Raw genomic sequence first — 13,386 nt, 5'->3', positions numbered from 1 at the left:
ATGCTTGTGTGTTATAATATGGACAGTTACTCGCAATATCATTTTACCCATTTTCTGTATTAATTGGCTCATGTTCATGACATTAATGCATGTACTGCTTTTGCTTTTTATTTGAATTAAATATATACTGTAATTAGTTATTTTATTGGCTCTACAGTGCTCACCTCACTCAAAATCCCAATCTAAGAGGGTCTGCCTTTTTGTCAAGCCCCCATCCATTAACATATTCACATTAAAGTGGACACTAGATATCTTACAATCAACTCATGACCACACACTTACAATTTCCCCCACAACAACCATACCATGAATTGTTACTGCTATTGGAAACAGAACAGTTCTTTTGAAAATTAAAGTATGAGAATTCAGTAAAGACCATTTATCAACCCCTGGCAACCTTAAAAAACACTTATGCAAGTAACATTCCCAAAGGTTTGTGGGACACCCCCCTTTAAAACCTTAAGGGGAGATAGATTGAGAAAATGTATAAATGATAAAAAAATATATATATATACACACACACACACACACACAGCGTGTTTCATTTGAAACATAAGTTGGATCCTCACAGCTAGATGGTGGTAATGTTTAAGAGGCATAGTTAGATTGATGCAAGTGCTCCAACTTGGTTTTTTTGAACGTTTGAGCACTCAAGATTATACTAAAATCAATTTAATTACCCAAGATCTAAAGCACTGACTAATGTGATATCTTCATACTGGACAGAATGCAAAAGACAACAGCTAGGTTTAAATTTCAATTTTGTTTAGTCAGATAAAACAAATGTTTCACTGCTCACTTGGCTACATCTAAAGGAATAAAAAAAATCCTTTAAACTTTTAATTATATTGATAAAAACTGAGAGCACAGCTGGTCAAATCTCAATACACTAACACAAGTGACCAATATCAGTTACAACATACCAATGTAAAAGTGATAAAAACAGCAATGTGTACAGTCGGCACATTGTTACAGTGAACACAAAATCCCCAATTGCAACAGACATTTCAGGAGGGGGAAACTCACAAAACAAGATTCTAAAAAAGGGGGAGTTGTTGGAAGAAATGTACAAAAAAAAAAATTAGTTGCTTTTTAAAAAAAAAAAAAAAAATCAATAGGTATCCCATCAATCAAGATCTGCACAGGACAGCTTAAGCTGAGCTTCATTCTCCATGTAATAACTAAACTTGGAACATAACAAAAAAATATATAATTATCTTTAACATAAAGCAGTTATATTCATTCAGCTCTACTAATTCTGTACAATTCTCTTGGAGTTGGGGTATTCTCCGCAGATTGTGGATTCTTAGCGATTCAGGTTAATTTTAACAAATGCATCCAGAGATCCAGATCTTGGTTTGTAATCCATAAGCAACGAAAAGAGGAGGAAAGCATCCATGTTTTTCATTGTAGCTGCTCTAAACAAAATATTTTGGAATCCACTTAAGCCTGAAAAAGAAATTCATATTTTGTTCTGGATATACATAAAAAACAAAAGCACATGGCTAAGCCCAATCAGGAAACAAACAGGAATACCAAGTTGTGGAAGGTAACCAAAATGCAGTCAACGCCGGGAGAACAAGAACCAAGAAAAACACTTTAAAATATAATCTTGTTAAAGTGGTTGTAAACCCATACAGACCACTTTAACCTACAGGTAAGTCTACCTTAAGGCTTACCAGTAGGGCCCAAGAAATATCTCCTTAACCTACATGGTTAATAAGATTTTTCAAAAAAGGGGCACTGATGTCTACAGCGTGCTGTTAGTGAAGGCGATCGTGCCTTCACTAGCGGCTCCTGCGCGTCATCACTGCTCCGGACAGTCACAGCGCTACCCGAAACTCTCCGCGAGAGATGAAGGACCACTACGATCTCAGGTAAGCAATTCATAATGAGCTAGTATGCTCTGCATACTAAGCTCATTATGACTAGCTGGTTTTTTTTCTTTTTTTATGAGTCTTTACTTCCTCTTTAAAACTGTTACTTTAGTGACCCTAGCATATACAGTTACTGCCTAAAATTAGGTTGTGCACTACCAAAGACTACGCTGTTAACTGCAACATTGCTATATATTTTTGGAAGGAAATTGCCTTGTATATGTAGGCAATCTAGCCATTCTCTCTGGCAGGACAGGCAATCTAAACTCAGAAGAAAGGTAACCAGGCAGTGATGAAGTTAAGCACATGATGCACTTGATAAACCTCACATGAAAGGCCATTTCGTTTTTCAAATCTAAATGGGGGTTGGGGAATCAAACATTAAGGTCTCACAATACAGCCATGTGTTTTAGTGCCAAATTAAAGGATGCTCTATGTATAATTGTGTAGTTGCGGAATAAACCTTGCATCACTCTAGACTGAGAATAAGCAATTATATCCAAATATATGGGGGGGGGGGTCTGGGTTTTAAAAATGTATATTAAAAATTGAATCTAAAATCCCATCTAGATTTGAAAATTATAGTCCAGAAACACAAATAACCTCTTATTAAAACAGTTTTATTGTGAGAATAGAAATTACTGGAAAACAACCAAACTCAAGTGCAAAGAGCTAAATTTCAACACTGCTCTCTGATCACTTCCTCTTCTGAAGCAATGTCTGTGCTAGAGCCATATATTAACCCTGTAAAAGAAAGAAAACATGTTCAGCTCTGAAGAATCTATAGCTAATGCTGCAGGAAACAAGGCGGTTTATTAACTAGTGAAGCTAGTCACAAGTCTACAAATTCTTATCTATAGAATGTGAAGGCAAGTAGGAAAAAAACAAACAAACCCACAATTCACTAAATTTATTTTAAAATAATAAAAAAAAAATTACAAAAACGTGTTTCTCCACCAACACCGGTGTGGGATACTGATAACTGGCAGGTCTTAATATATACAGATTAGGTAAATCATCCATTAGTTAAAAACACCATTAGATCATCAAAATGGCTTAAAGAAGCCTCACTTATACTGAATTGTTCCAGCTACAAATATATAAATAAAAAAAACCACACATCGTTTGTTCTAGGCCATAACATATCAAACACCAGTCTGGTCTATGCCCATTGGATTACACCTATGAAGCAGAGGAATGTTGGCTTGTTTTAAAAAAAAATATATTTTTTTTTAAATCAGAAGCGCAGATAAAGAAAAAAGATGCAGGATTCCTTCATTCTTCACTAGTCTTAGAAAAACTTGCCAGAATACTGCTTCACACTATAAAAAAAGAGAATCTTACATTAGAACCCTTGAGCATGTGCCTCTCAAATGTTTAGAAGTCAAAACCCATAAGAATAATCTTCAGAATACTGCTTCACACTATAAAAAAAAAAAAAGAAAACTTTGCATTAGAACATGTAAATGCATTTTCTTACACAGCTTAGGAGAAGAAAAAAAAAAGGAGAAAAAGAAGATGCAGTTGAGTATTATGAGTTAGTAACATTTCCAAAAAAACAAAAAAAAGGATTAAAAAATACACACCCCCAAACATGCTATAGCATACAAAGCAGAAAAACAAGTGGTTAGTAAATAGGAGAAAGCTGTGAAACGCTGCATCATGACATCAAATCAAAACCCATTGTAACATGTCCTGTAGAGGCATGGTCTGTGCCATATGGCAGACCGTGATTTGTTGTCATTGCCGTTATCTAAAAACAACAAAATCACTAGTCTTCCACACAGAACTAAACCAACTTCCACTGATTTCTTCTAGATTTAAAATTATTCTACAGGCACATTCATAAAATCTTGATTTAACAAATCGTTTGCAGTCGTTTCACGACAGAAAAGTAGAGCTGTTAATTTTGTGGAGCAAAATTAGTTTGACAGTATTAAAAAAAATTAGTATATACACACCAGAGAAGGAAAAAAGTTAAGGCAGTAAAAAGACTACAATGGAAAAAATGTAACAAGGTTTAGTAAACAAAACCGTGCAAACCCCAACATGCCAGTACTTGCCTGTTCTGAAGCAAGTATTGTGCATTCTGTATCTGGTCTTGGGTGCCAATGATGGTAATTATACGATCATCTGATCCTTCCAATGGTTCATCAATTTTGATTGATGCACCGGATTCATGACGAATCTGTTTAATCCTTTGCCCTCCTTTTCCAATAATTGACCCTGCCAACTAATGCACAGGAAGAGTAAAAATCAGTGTGAACCACGAGTTATCCAAACACTTACTAAAACACACCAAAAAAAAAAAAAAAAATCTTACATCTTTTGGAATTGTGACTTGTGTTGTTATGACGGGTCCACCTATATCACCATATGATCCACGGCCTGCATGTGAAAAATAAATATATTATATGCAAAGTTTGCACATGCTTTGTACAATAATAAAAGTACTTCTGAAAAAATAAAAAATGTGATCTATATTAGAAAAAGACTACTCACCATATCCTGAGCCACCCTGCAGTTTGAGATAAATTGGAGGAAAAAAATAAATAAATAAATAAGTTTTTCTCCAGAAGAGACTGTCAAAATGCATTTGCACCAAACAAAAATGTAAAAACGTTTTAGAAGAAAGCTTTATCGTATAAGCATTTTTAAAGTTCCAAATGTATTTGTTAAATTAGTCTTAAAACAAAGTGGGTTTGAAAGCCAGGTACATGTGAACATTTGTCCTATATTAAACAATTGGTCACATGACTACTTTGATAAATCTACTTCACTAGTACAATTTTGCTATGCTACAAAAATAAAAGCCAAATTACAGGTTTAAATGGAGTAGTTGCCTTGCACTCCAAAATGTATGTATACGCGTGGATAGAATTGTATAAATCTCTCTCGCCATCTCTGATAAATACAAAACATAATCTTCTAAAACAAATAAAAAAAATTCTTACCATTCCATCATAATCAGGTCTCCCTCTACGGTCCCTAGAAAAAGGGAAATCATAAGACGATTGCCAAAATAACACAACTTCATTTTATGAGCATCTGTATACTTAATTTGTAGCGCTTTACAAAATTCATACATTGAAAAGCAAAAAAATGTACTTACCCTCCTCTTGGTGGTGGGGGTGGAGGAAGAGGAAGATTACGTGCTCTACTACCACCTCTACCACCACGACCTGGAGGTGGTGGGAGTGGTCCTCGTCTAGGGCTCATATCATCATAGTCTCTTCTTGACTGAGGCATGGGGCGGCCACCAGGTCCAGGAGGCATTCGATCAAAGCCACCTCCTCTTGCATGCATAGGAAAACCCATGGGTCGGCCTCGTCTGTCATCAAACATCATAGTAAAACCACCATAATCGTAAGTCTCATCATAGAAGTTAGGATCATATGGCTGAGCACGGCCTTTAATTGGTGACTGCAGATGAAATAATAAATTATGAGTACATATAGAATAAAATGAAAAATTATACAAAAACGACTTTACTACGTTTAAACTTGCCTCAGATATAAGATCAAGGATGACTTTGATGCATTCAACCACTCTATCGGGTTTTCCTCCAATAAGCACAACTCGATCTGTAGAATGAGGGCAACACTCCTGGAAAAGCTTAATTGTAGTCTGTGTATTCTGTAAAATATAAGCAATGGTTTAAAAACTACACCAACTAAAATTAACTGTGCCTGCATTCAGACATTTTATATGTGGAGATTTCATAAACCACAACAAGTAGTTACATTTTAGACACACACGACACCTACCTCTCTAAGTTCCTTGATCTTTGCACCTTTAACACCAATAATGCCTCCTGCCAAAGACTGATGGATCAAGAGCCTCAACTCACAATCAAAATCGTTTCCCTTGTAATGCTGGTACTGAAAAAGGATACATTACTTTTTATATATAAAACATATATGGTACAGGGGTTTAAAAAACAAGATTGGGTTAAAAATACCTCTTCTAACGTAGGAATGATTTTCTTCAATATTTCCCCAATCGTTTCAATGTCTGCACTTATACTCAGTATACTACGCAACATGACAGAAATGGGACAAGAAAAAAAAAAGTTAACACAAGAAAATGGGAATAGCATCACAATCAAATAAATTTTCTTTAAAGAATGTACACATGCATGTGTTTTTTTTTTACCATTATATTTTTCTTCTAATTTCAATGCAACTGGGTAGTAAAATATTTAGATACTGGTAAGGCAAGGGGATTCTGGAAGGACTTAGATTAAGCGGGCAAAAAGGAGGCACAGAACTGGAAACAAGTGAATGATCATATTCCCCGTCACCACTATTTTTAGGAAACCCTTACTAGTTAAATGAAAATTGCGGATTTCAGGGAAAGTTGGAAAATGCAATCGGTGGACATTATATGGATGAAAATCACTTAAAACTTGAAATACTAATGGGCTTTGAAGAGAATAAAAACACAAAAAGCAACACAAAAAGTGAAGTGAGGAGTGATTAAGAGTTAGCACTTCATTAGAAAAGAAAAATGAAACAGGCAATGCTGAAGGAGTCAGGTTGGCCACGAAGACAGAAACCAGCTACATGTATAATTAAGAGAGGAGAAAAAAATAAATAAATAAAAAAAAAAAAAACAATTTTGAAGCTAAGCTTGTTCCCATTTTTCTATCGAAATTAGTGGATCCATAGACCATAACTTACGTAGAAGATCAGTGAGGGAAGAAGAGAGGGGGAAAAAATAAAAAATTCAATGGGGAAATAGAAGACAGAAAATAAAACACTATGTAGGGGAAAACTAATCATATTAAAAAAAGGCAGGTTATAACACATTTCTCTTTCTAATCAGGCAGTGAGGCATAAACTGTTGGGACATACCGCTCGGGGCCACTGCTGTCTGGGACTGAAACACTGGCATTGTACTGCATTGGTCATTGGCGATCGTGGATGTTGGCATTGGGCATGGGCATTCAATCGGAAGATGTCAGGAAAAGTGCCCGTTGGGCAACGAGCACATTTTGGGCATAGCCAACCAGGGTTTTCACATGGGCGTTCAGGGGTAGATGGGCCATCATGATGGGCAACGCAGGGGCAAGACGATCCAGTACATGGGCAACGGAGATATGTGGCCAAAAAAAACAAGGAGAGGGAAAAGGGGGGAAAAGCAATACATTTTAATTTGATACAAACTAGAGTCAGTTCTCAATTAAACTTTAAAGGTACTAAAGCATACTGAAATACAATAAATGTAGAACTTCTTTAAAAAGGCATTTAAATATTCTACAGTAGGTGTATTATAAGTCTAGTCTAACTGTAGCGGGCTGGCTCGTGAGTGTAGACACATTCCCTCAATCTTCACACGAGGGGTTCTGAACTCTCCAAAAAGGAGACTTGTAGTAAAAATTCCAAGCACATTTGATGTTAATAAAATTACATAAAATGTGACAAACATTACACTTAAAAGCATGCAAGCTGAAAACAGCAAATAAGAAGACAGCTCAGTCCAAGGCTTACTTGAAGTTTTGCAGCTGCTTTAACAATATAGAAAGATTGGCCACGTGTCTAATCACACGAGTCAACCTACTGAAAAACATTAAACTTAAGCTAAAAACGTAAGCCAAGTATAAAAATTACGTTCTTGCATTGCAAATATATAAATCATTCAAAACCTATACAAGTACTAAAACAAAAGCTTCCTAAATTTTCTAAGTCTATAGTGCTAAAAGCTAGTACATTCTAAAGGAGAATCAAAGTGTTCCTATGATGAACCTGGTCTGCAAATTGTGAAAACTATAAAAACATTCAACAAATCAAGGTATGTTTGTTAACACTCACGTCTGTCCGAAGTGCTTTAATGTTTTTTCCTCCTTTACCAATTACTGCCCCTGCATTCTGAAAAAAAAAAAAAAAGTTCAGTAAAATACAAAGTCCATGAAAACAAATGACATCAAATAAACTACCACCTATATCAACAGACATGTCACTGCAAAATGTGTGCGTTTACTAATTGCAAACATACTTTGCTTTGCAGCAGTATACGTAGTTCCACCATCATATCAGTGTTTCTAGATCTCTTGAAAGCCTGCTCCTCTTCCATGTCTTCAGCTGGACGTTTACCTGAAGAAAAAAAAATATTTTTTAACACTACACATTAAAGAACAAATGTTACAAAATCAGGGTTTTTTGTGAATTAAAATACGAACTAAAGCAAAAATATTGTCAAATTATGCAATACAAAGCATGTAAAATACATTTTTAAGCAAAAATAAATCTTACCGTTTGTCTCTGTGTTTGTGAATTCAACCTCTTCCTGCTCTGTCTCCATTTTCCTTCAATAAACTTTTATAGTGGTGGCAGCAATCTGTAAGGTGCAATTCATAAGAGATCATGGTTGGCATCTCCTTTCTGACAGACATGCTGTACAGTATAGTTCAAACCCACACTACAAGCAAGCAACTCCCTCAACAAGGTTATAATGCAAGAATATGGTGGGTGGGACTTCTAGATGACGCTACAAGGGCTTGGTATCCTATCAGAATCAATCTGCAAGAATATGGTGGGTGGGACTTCTAGATGACACTACAAGGGCTTGGTATCCTATGAGAAGCAATCTGCATAAAACCCCCTAATCTGCAAGTCTGATTAAGGGTTCAGGATCCAATCACAAAAACATGTACAGAACTCAAAAAGGAAATACCCCAAATGTGATATAGTAAGAATAGTTGCTTTACACCATCTGGCTACTAAAAAGAAAATTTAAATATTGGATAATCAACAGCCACCTTGACAAATTCAATAGCAACTGCCATGCAATAACTGCTGCAGTATGTTCCAGGCAATTTAAAGAAGCTACTTGGAAGGATGGAGAAAAAAATCTTTTAACATTGTGGATCATATCCAGTTGAACATAATCAACTGCTAGCAATATACCACTGAAAATAATTCTCCCTTATGAACAAACCGTTGCTTTCTACACTCTGAAGCTGGGGAAACATTCTATTTCGAATAACAATTTCCGTTTATTTTTAACCAAAAACATACAATATGAGGTCAAACCTAAACACTTTCACAGGCCCTTGTACTACATAGTTTATCGTTGAGGGTAAATCTAAGGTTGACCAAACACTAAACTATGTAGTACAAGTGCCTGCCCTATTGCTTACAAATTGAATGCTTTTGGGGTTTGACCTCACATTGTAAAAAAAAAATTTAGATTTACCAAAACCATCCAAGAAAATGGTCTTAGATTTATCTTCAATTTTCCTTTAAAATTTACCAAAACCATAAAATGAGGTCAAACCCAAAAGCATTAAACGTGGAAGCAATCAGGGAGGCCATTGTACTACACAGTTGAAAGCAAATCTAAGACTCCATTATATTTTCTGCAGATTTACCAAAACCATATAATATGAAGTCAAACCTCAAGTTTCAATTTGTATGCAATCAGACAGGCCACTTGCACTACATGGTTTTGGTAAATCTGAAGACAAAGATATACAGAAAATCGAATAGTGTGTATGGGGTCCAAGGCTGGCCACACAAAAACCTACTAAAACCATTTAATAGGAGGTCAAGCCCAAAGGTGTTCAATTTGTAAGCAAATCCGGCAGGCCCTTGCACTACATAGTCGAAAGACAAAGTGAGCCCTGGCTCACACTTACAATTTCATTCCCACATGTCGGTCCCAACTTTGGGGGCAATTTCAGACAACCCACACAGATGTCGATGGAAATCTCGCACCAAAAGTAATACAGAAACTTTGGGGAATCAGTGCGGCATTGCACCGATTCAGACGCTGCCATTTCTGTCAAATTGCATCAATGTGAACCAGGCCTAAAGAAAACTGAAGAATAATTGTATAATGTATGGCCAGCTTTAGGCTAGCCAAACATTATTAAATTGTATTCTCCATCGTATAAGGTCTAAATTAAACCTTTTCGATTCATATGCAGTCAGGCCCTTACACTACATAGGTGAATGTAAATCCAAAGCTGGCCATATATTTATACAATTTTCTTTAGATTTACCAAAGTCATAAAATGAGGTCAAATGCAGGTCCTTGTACAATTTTCCCTTGTATTTACCTTAAACTATGTAGTACAAGAGCTTGCCAGATTGCTTACAATTTGAATGCATTTGAGTTTGACCTCATTATGAAATTTCAGAAAATATAAAGGAAAATTGTACAAGAAAATGGTCTTAAACTATGTAATATGAGGCCAAATGCATTCAAATTGTAAGCAATCTGACAGGCCCTTGCACTACATTGTTGAAAGTAAATGTAAGGGAAAAATGTACAAGGGCCTGCATTTTAACCCCATATTATAAAGAAAATTATATAGAAAATTGTATAATGTATGGCCAGCCTGGTTTTTCCCTTCACCAATGTAGTGCAAGGGGCTTCTGCATATGAATCGATGGGGCTTAGTTTAGACCTCTTATATTTTATGCTACATCTAAAGGAAAATTGTATAATGTACACCAGGGGTCCTCAAACTACGGCCCTCCAGATGTTCAGGAACTACAATTCCCATCATGGCTAGTCATGTCTGTGAATGTCAAAGTCTCACAATGTCTCATGGGAGGTGTAGTTCTGCAACAGCTGGAGGGCCGTAGTTTGAAGATCCCTGATGTACACTATACAATATTCAATTTCCTTCAGATTTACCTTTAAATATGTAGTACAAGGTCCTGCCCGATTGCATACACATAGAAAGTGTTTAGGTTTGACCCCATATTATATGGTTTTGGCAAATCTAAACTTCAATCTTCCTTTTATATTTAGCAAACCCATATGAGGTCAAACCTAGACACTTTCTATGCTTATGCACTCAGGCAGGACCTTGTACTACATAGTTGATGGCAAAACTAAAGGAAATTGAATAGTGTATGGCCAGCCTTCGCTTTACCTCCAAGTATATGGGATTTATATAGCACCAATACATTTATAATACAATAAAAGACAGGAGGCTTAAGAAGGCCCTGCTCAGAAGAGCTTACAGTCCAATAGCTATGTAGGGCATGCCTGATTGATTACAATTTGAATGCATTTGGGTTCCATTCCATATAGTTGCGGTAAATCTAAAGGAAAATTGTACAAGTAAATTGTCTTAATGCATGGCCAACCTTAGATTTATCTTTAACTATATAGTGCTAGGGCCTGCCTGATCGCATACACATAGAAAGGGTTTAGGTTTGACCTCATTAGATGCTTTGGTAAATCAAAAGAAGGTTGAATAAAATGGTATGGCCAGCCTAAAGCTGGTCAATACATTATACAATTTTCCTTTGGAATTACCAAAACCATCAAATATGAGGTCAAACCTAAACGCCTTCTATGTGTATGCAATCAAGCAGGCCCTTGTACTACATAGTTGAAGTTGCATAGAAGGCCAACCATACATTATTCAATTTATCTTCCTTTAGAGATTTACCAAAACCATCTAATGAGGTCAAACCTAAACCCTTTCTATGTGTAAGCAATCGGGCAGGCCCTTGTACTACATAGTTAAAGGTAAATCCAAGGCTGACCATACATGTTTTTTTTTTAGGATTGGCTTCATATTAGATGGTTTTGGTCATTCTTAAAAGAAGGTTATATAATGCATGGCCAGCCTTAAATTTACCTTTAACGACATTGTACAAAGGCCTGCCTGATTGCTTACACATAGAAAGGGTTTAGGTTTGACCTCATTAGATTGCTTGGTAATTTTAAGCACTTTCTATAGGACATACAATTTACAGTTTCCTTTAGAAGTACCAAAACCATCTATTATGAGGTCAAACCTAAATAATTCTATGTGTATGCTGGACCTTGCTCTACATAGTTATTTAAGACTGGCCATGCATTAAAAACTTTTTTTTCTTTAGAGCCCATTTACACTTGCTTCAGCCTCAGACAGGCTTTGTTAACGCTCTCTGAACGCTAGTCAAAGCCCCTGTCACTAAAATGGCTAGCGTAAAGTCCTGTTTACATCTGAAGCAGTGCTTCAAATCCTCGTTAAAGCCTCCATATAAGTCTATGGTAAAGCTCGCTTGACGTCCCATTGTAGCACAAAGCAAGGTGTAAACTGGATTAACGCTAACCATTTCAGTGACCGGGGCTTTGACTGGCATTGAAAGCTTTAACAAAGCATCTCCAAAGCCATGTTTTGAAGCATACACGATTTATATAGCACCAGTTTACAATGCAGAGGGTGGACAACACAATTACAGGAGGGCCCTGCTCGAGCCCCTAGATTTACCAAAACTATATAATACCGAGGTCAAACCCAAACGCTTTTAATTTGTATGCAATCAGGCAAGCCCTTTAACCATATAGCTTAAGGTAAACCTAAGGCTAGATATAAAGTCTTGTACACAATTCCTTTAGATTTACCAAAACCATATAATATGGAGGTGGCAAAACCTAAACACTTGCAATCTGTATGCAATCGGGCCCTTACACTACATAGTTATAGGTAAATCTAAAGGAAATCGAATCAGGGGAAAAAATGTATAATGTATGGCTATGTAATCTATTAAATCCAAGTAGAGACCGTTTATACGGTGCCCATACCCCGAGTAATGATACACACCGAACGTGCAGCACAATAGGCGCTTGCGATGGGGAGATGACCGTCGTGCGTACAGAGGAGCTGGGCGCTGTGTGTCGATGGGATGGGGGAGGATGTGTCCGCACACAATAGAGGAAACAGGCTGCGCAGGTTTCTAGTCACGATTCCCCGATCCTCCTTTGTCTGGGCTCTACAAGCTCCAGGACATCGGCCACACAGGCCCCGCCCCTCTGCCGCAAGCTTCCGCCACCAGCCATTTTGTGACTGTGAGAGAAGACGGATAGACAGCATGGCGGCAAGGCGCACACCAAGCCCGCCAAACATCCGGCTTGGCTAAAATAAGCTCACACCCTCTTACACAGCACACGCCAACCCAATGTATGATAATAAAACAAATTAAGGCCCGTCCCCTGACTAATACGTGTCCCTCTGTCATATTAGCCGAGTCACGGTGCTAGAATATCACTCATTTCGATGTAGTGATGGAAACGAGGCCTCGATAAGCCGAGTGTTACCTCACCGCGAGTCGCCTCAGAATAGGACGTCGCCTCACCGTTAGCCGCCTTAGAATAGGCCGTCGCCTCACCGCCTTAGAATAGGCCGCCGTCGCACAGCTCTCCTCAGACAGAAGGCCGCCAGTCACGGGGAAAAGCGAACCCGTGACGCACGCCGAAATAATAAAAAAAAAAAAAAAAAGCAAACCTCACCCAGCGTCTCGATACTAAAATAAAGGCCCTCTAATAGCTCCCCCACATACCGGGCACAGAGGGCCACCACTACCTCTTCGCTTTACTCACCTCGCTACTCGGCCGCTTCTCAGACTCACTCCACCAACGCGGTCAAAGAACAAGATGAAACCACACAAGGGCGCAACCTACGGAGTTAATAAGCGTTCGCTTCCCCTCACCAGCCCTGATTGGATAGGAGGTAAAAGGCGGGGGCCAATTGGCCGAGCGGAAAGCCAATCAACGATAA

At 37.6% G+C, this 13,386-nt stretch overlaps 1 protein-coding gene across 3 annotated transcripts; it reads right to left on the bottom strand.

Moving 5' to 3' along the window:
• Positions 1–744: 744 nt before the first annotated feature.
• Positions 745–13,317, bottom strand: HNRNPK (heterogeneous nuclear ribonucleoprotein K). 3 transcript variants are annotated; one of them, XM_040355526.1, is made up of 15 exons: positions 13,209–13,317; positions 8,132–8,216; positions 7,875–7,972; positions 7,691–7,747; positions 6,734–6,777; positions 5,839–5,911; positions 5,645–5,758; positions 5,385–5,513; positions 4,990–5,300; positions 4,832–4,865; positions 4,380–4,395; positions 4,201–4,265; positions 3,941–4,110; positions 3,222–3,301; positions 745–1,449 (listed from the first exon to the last, which is right to left on the bottom strand). In XM_040355526.1, the coding sequence occupies exons 2-14, from the start codon at positions 8,178–8,180 to the stop codon at positions 3,262–3,264; spliced, it is 1,200 nt and encodes a 399-aa protein (XP_040211460.1). In that variant the 5' UTR covers positions 8,181–8,216; positions 13,209–13,317; the 3' UTR covers positions 745–1,449; positions 3,222–3,261. The 3 variants fall into 3 exon arrangements, with proteins under 3 accessions (XP_040211460.1, XP_040211466.1, XP_040211472.1); XM_040355532.1 differs by having other exon boundaries at positions 5,645–5,752; XM_040355538.1 differs by lacking the exons at positions 745–1,449; positions 3,222–3,301 and adding an exon at positions 2,872–3,199.
• Between the last annotated feature and the right edge of the window lie 69 nt (positions 13,318–13,386).

The sequence above is a fragment of the Rana temporaria genome, chromosome 1 (assembly GCF_905171775.1).
Source record: "Rana temporaria chromosome 1, aRanTem1.1, whole genome shotgun sequence".
Lineage (NCBI taxonomy): Eukaryota > Metazoa > Chordata > Amphibia > Anura > Ranidae > Rana > Rana temporaria.
This window is presented reverse-complemented; position numbering and strand designations above follow the sequence as displayed.

What these genes read in the sequence shown, in the direction of transcription:
- HNRNPK (XM_040355526.1), bottom strand. Translation starts at nt 8,180, where the DNA reads ATGGAGACAGAGCAGGAAGAGGTTGAATTCACAAACACAGAGACAAAC. An exon ending in AGATCAAGGAACTTAGAGAG is followed by an intron (nt 5,514 to 5,644) that starts GTAGGTGTCGTG and finishes TATATTTTACAG; the next exon opens with AATACACAGACTACAATTAA. An exon ending in AAGTCACAATTCCAAAAGAT is followed by an intron (nt 4,111 to 4,200) that starts GTAAGATTTTTT and finishes CCTGTGCATTAG; the next exon opens with TTGGCAGGGTCAATTATTGG.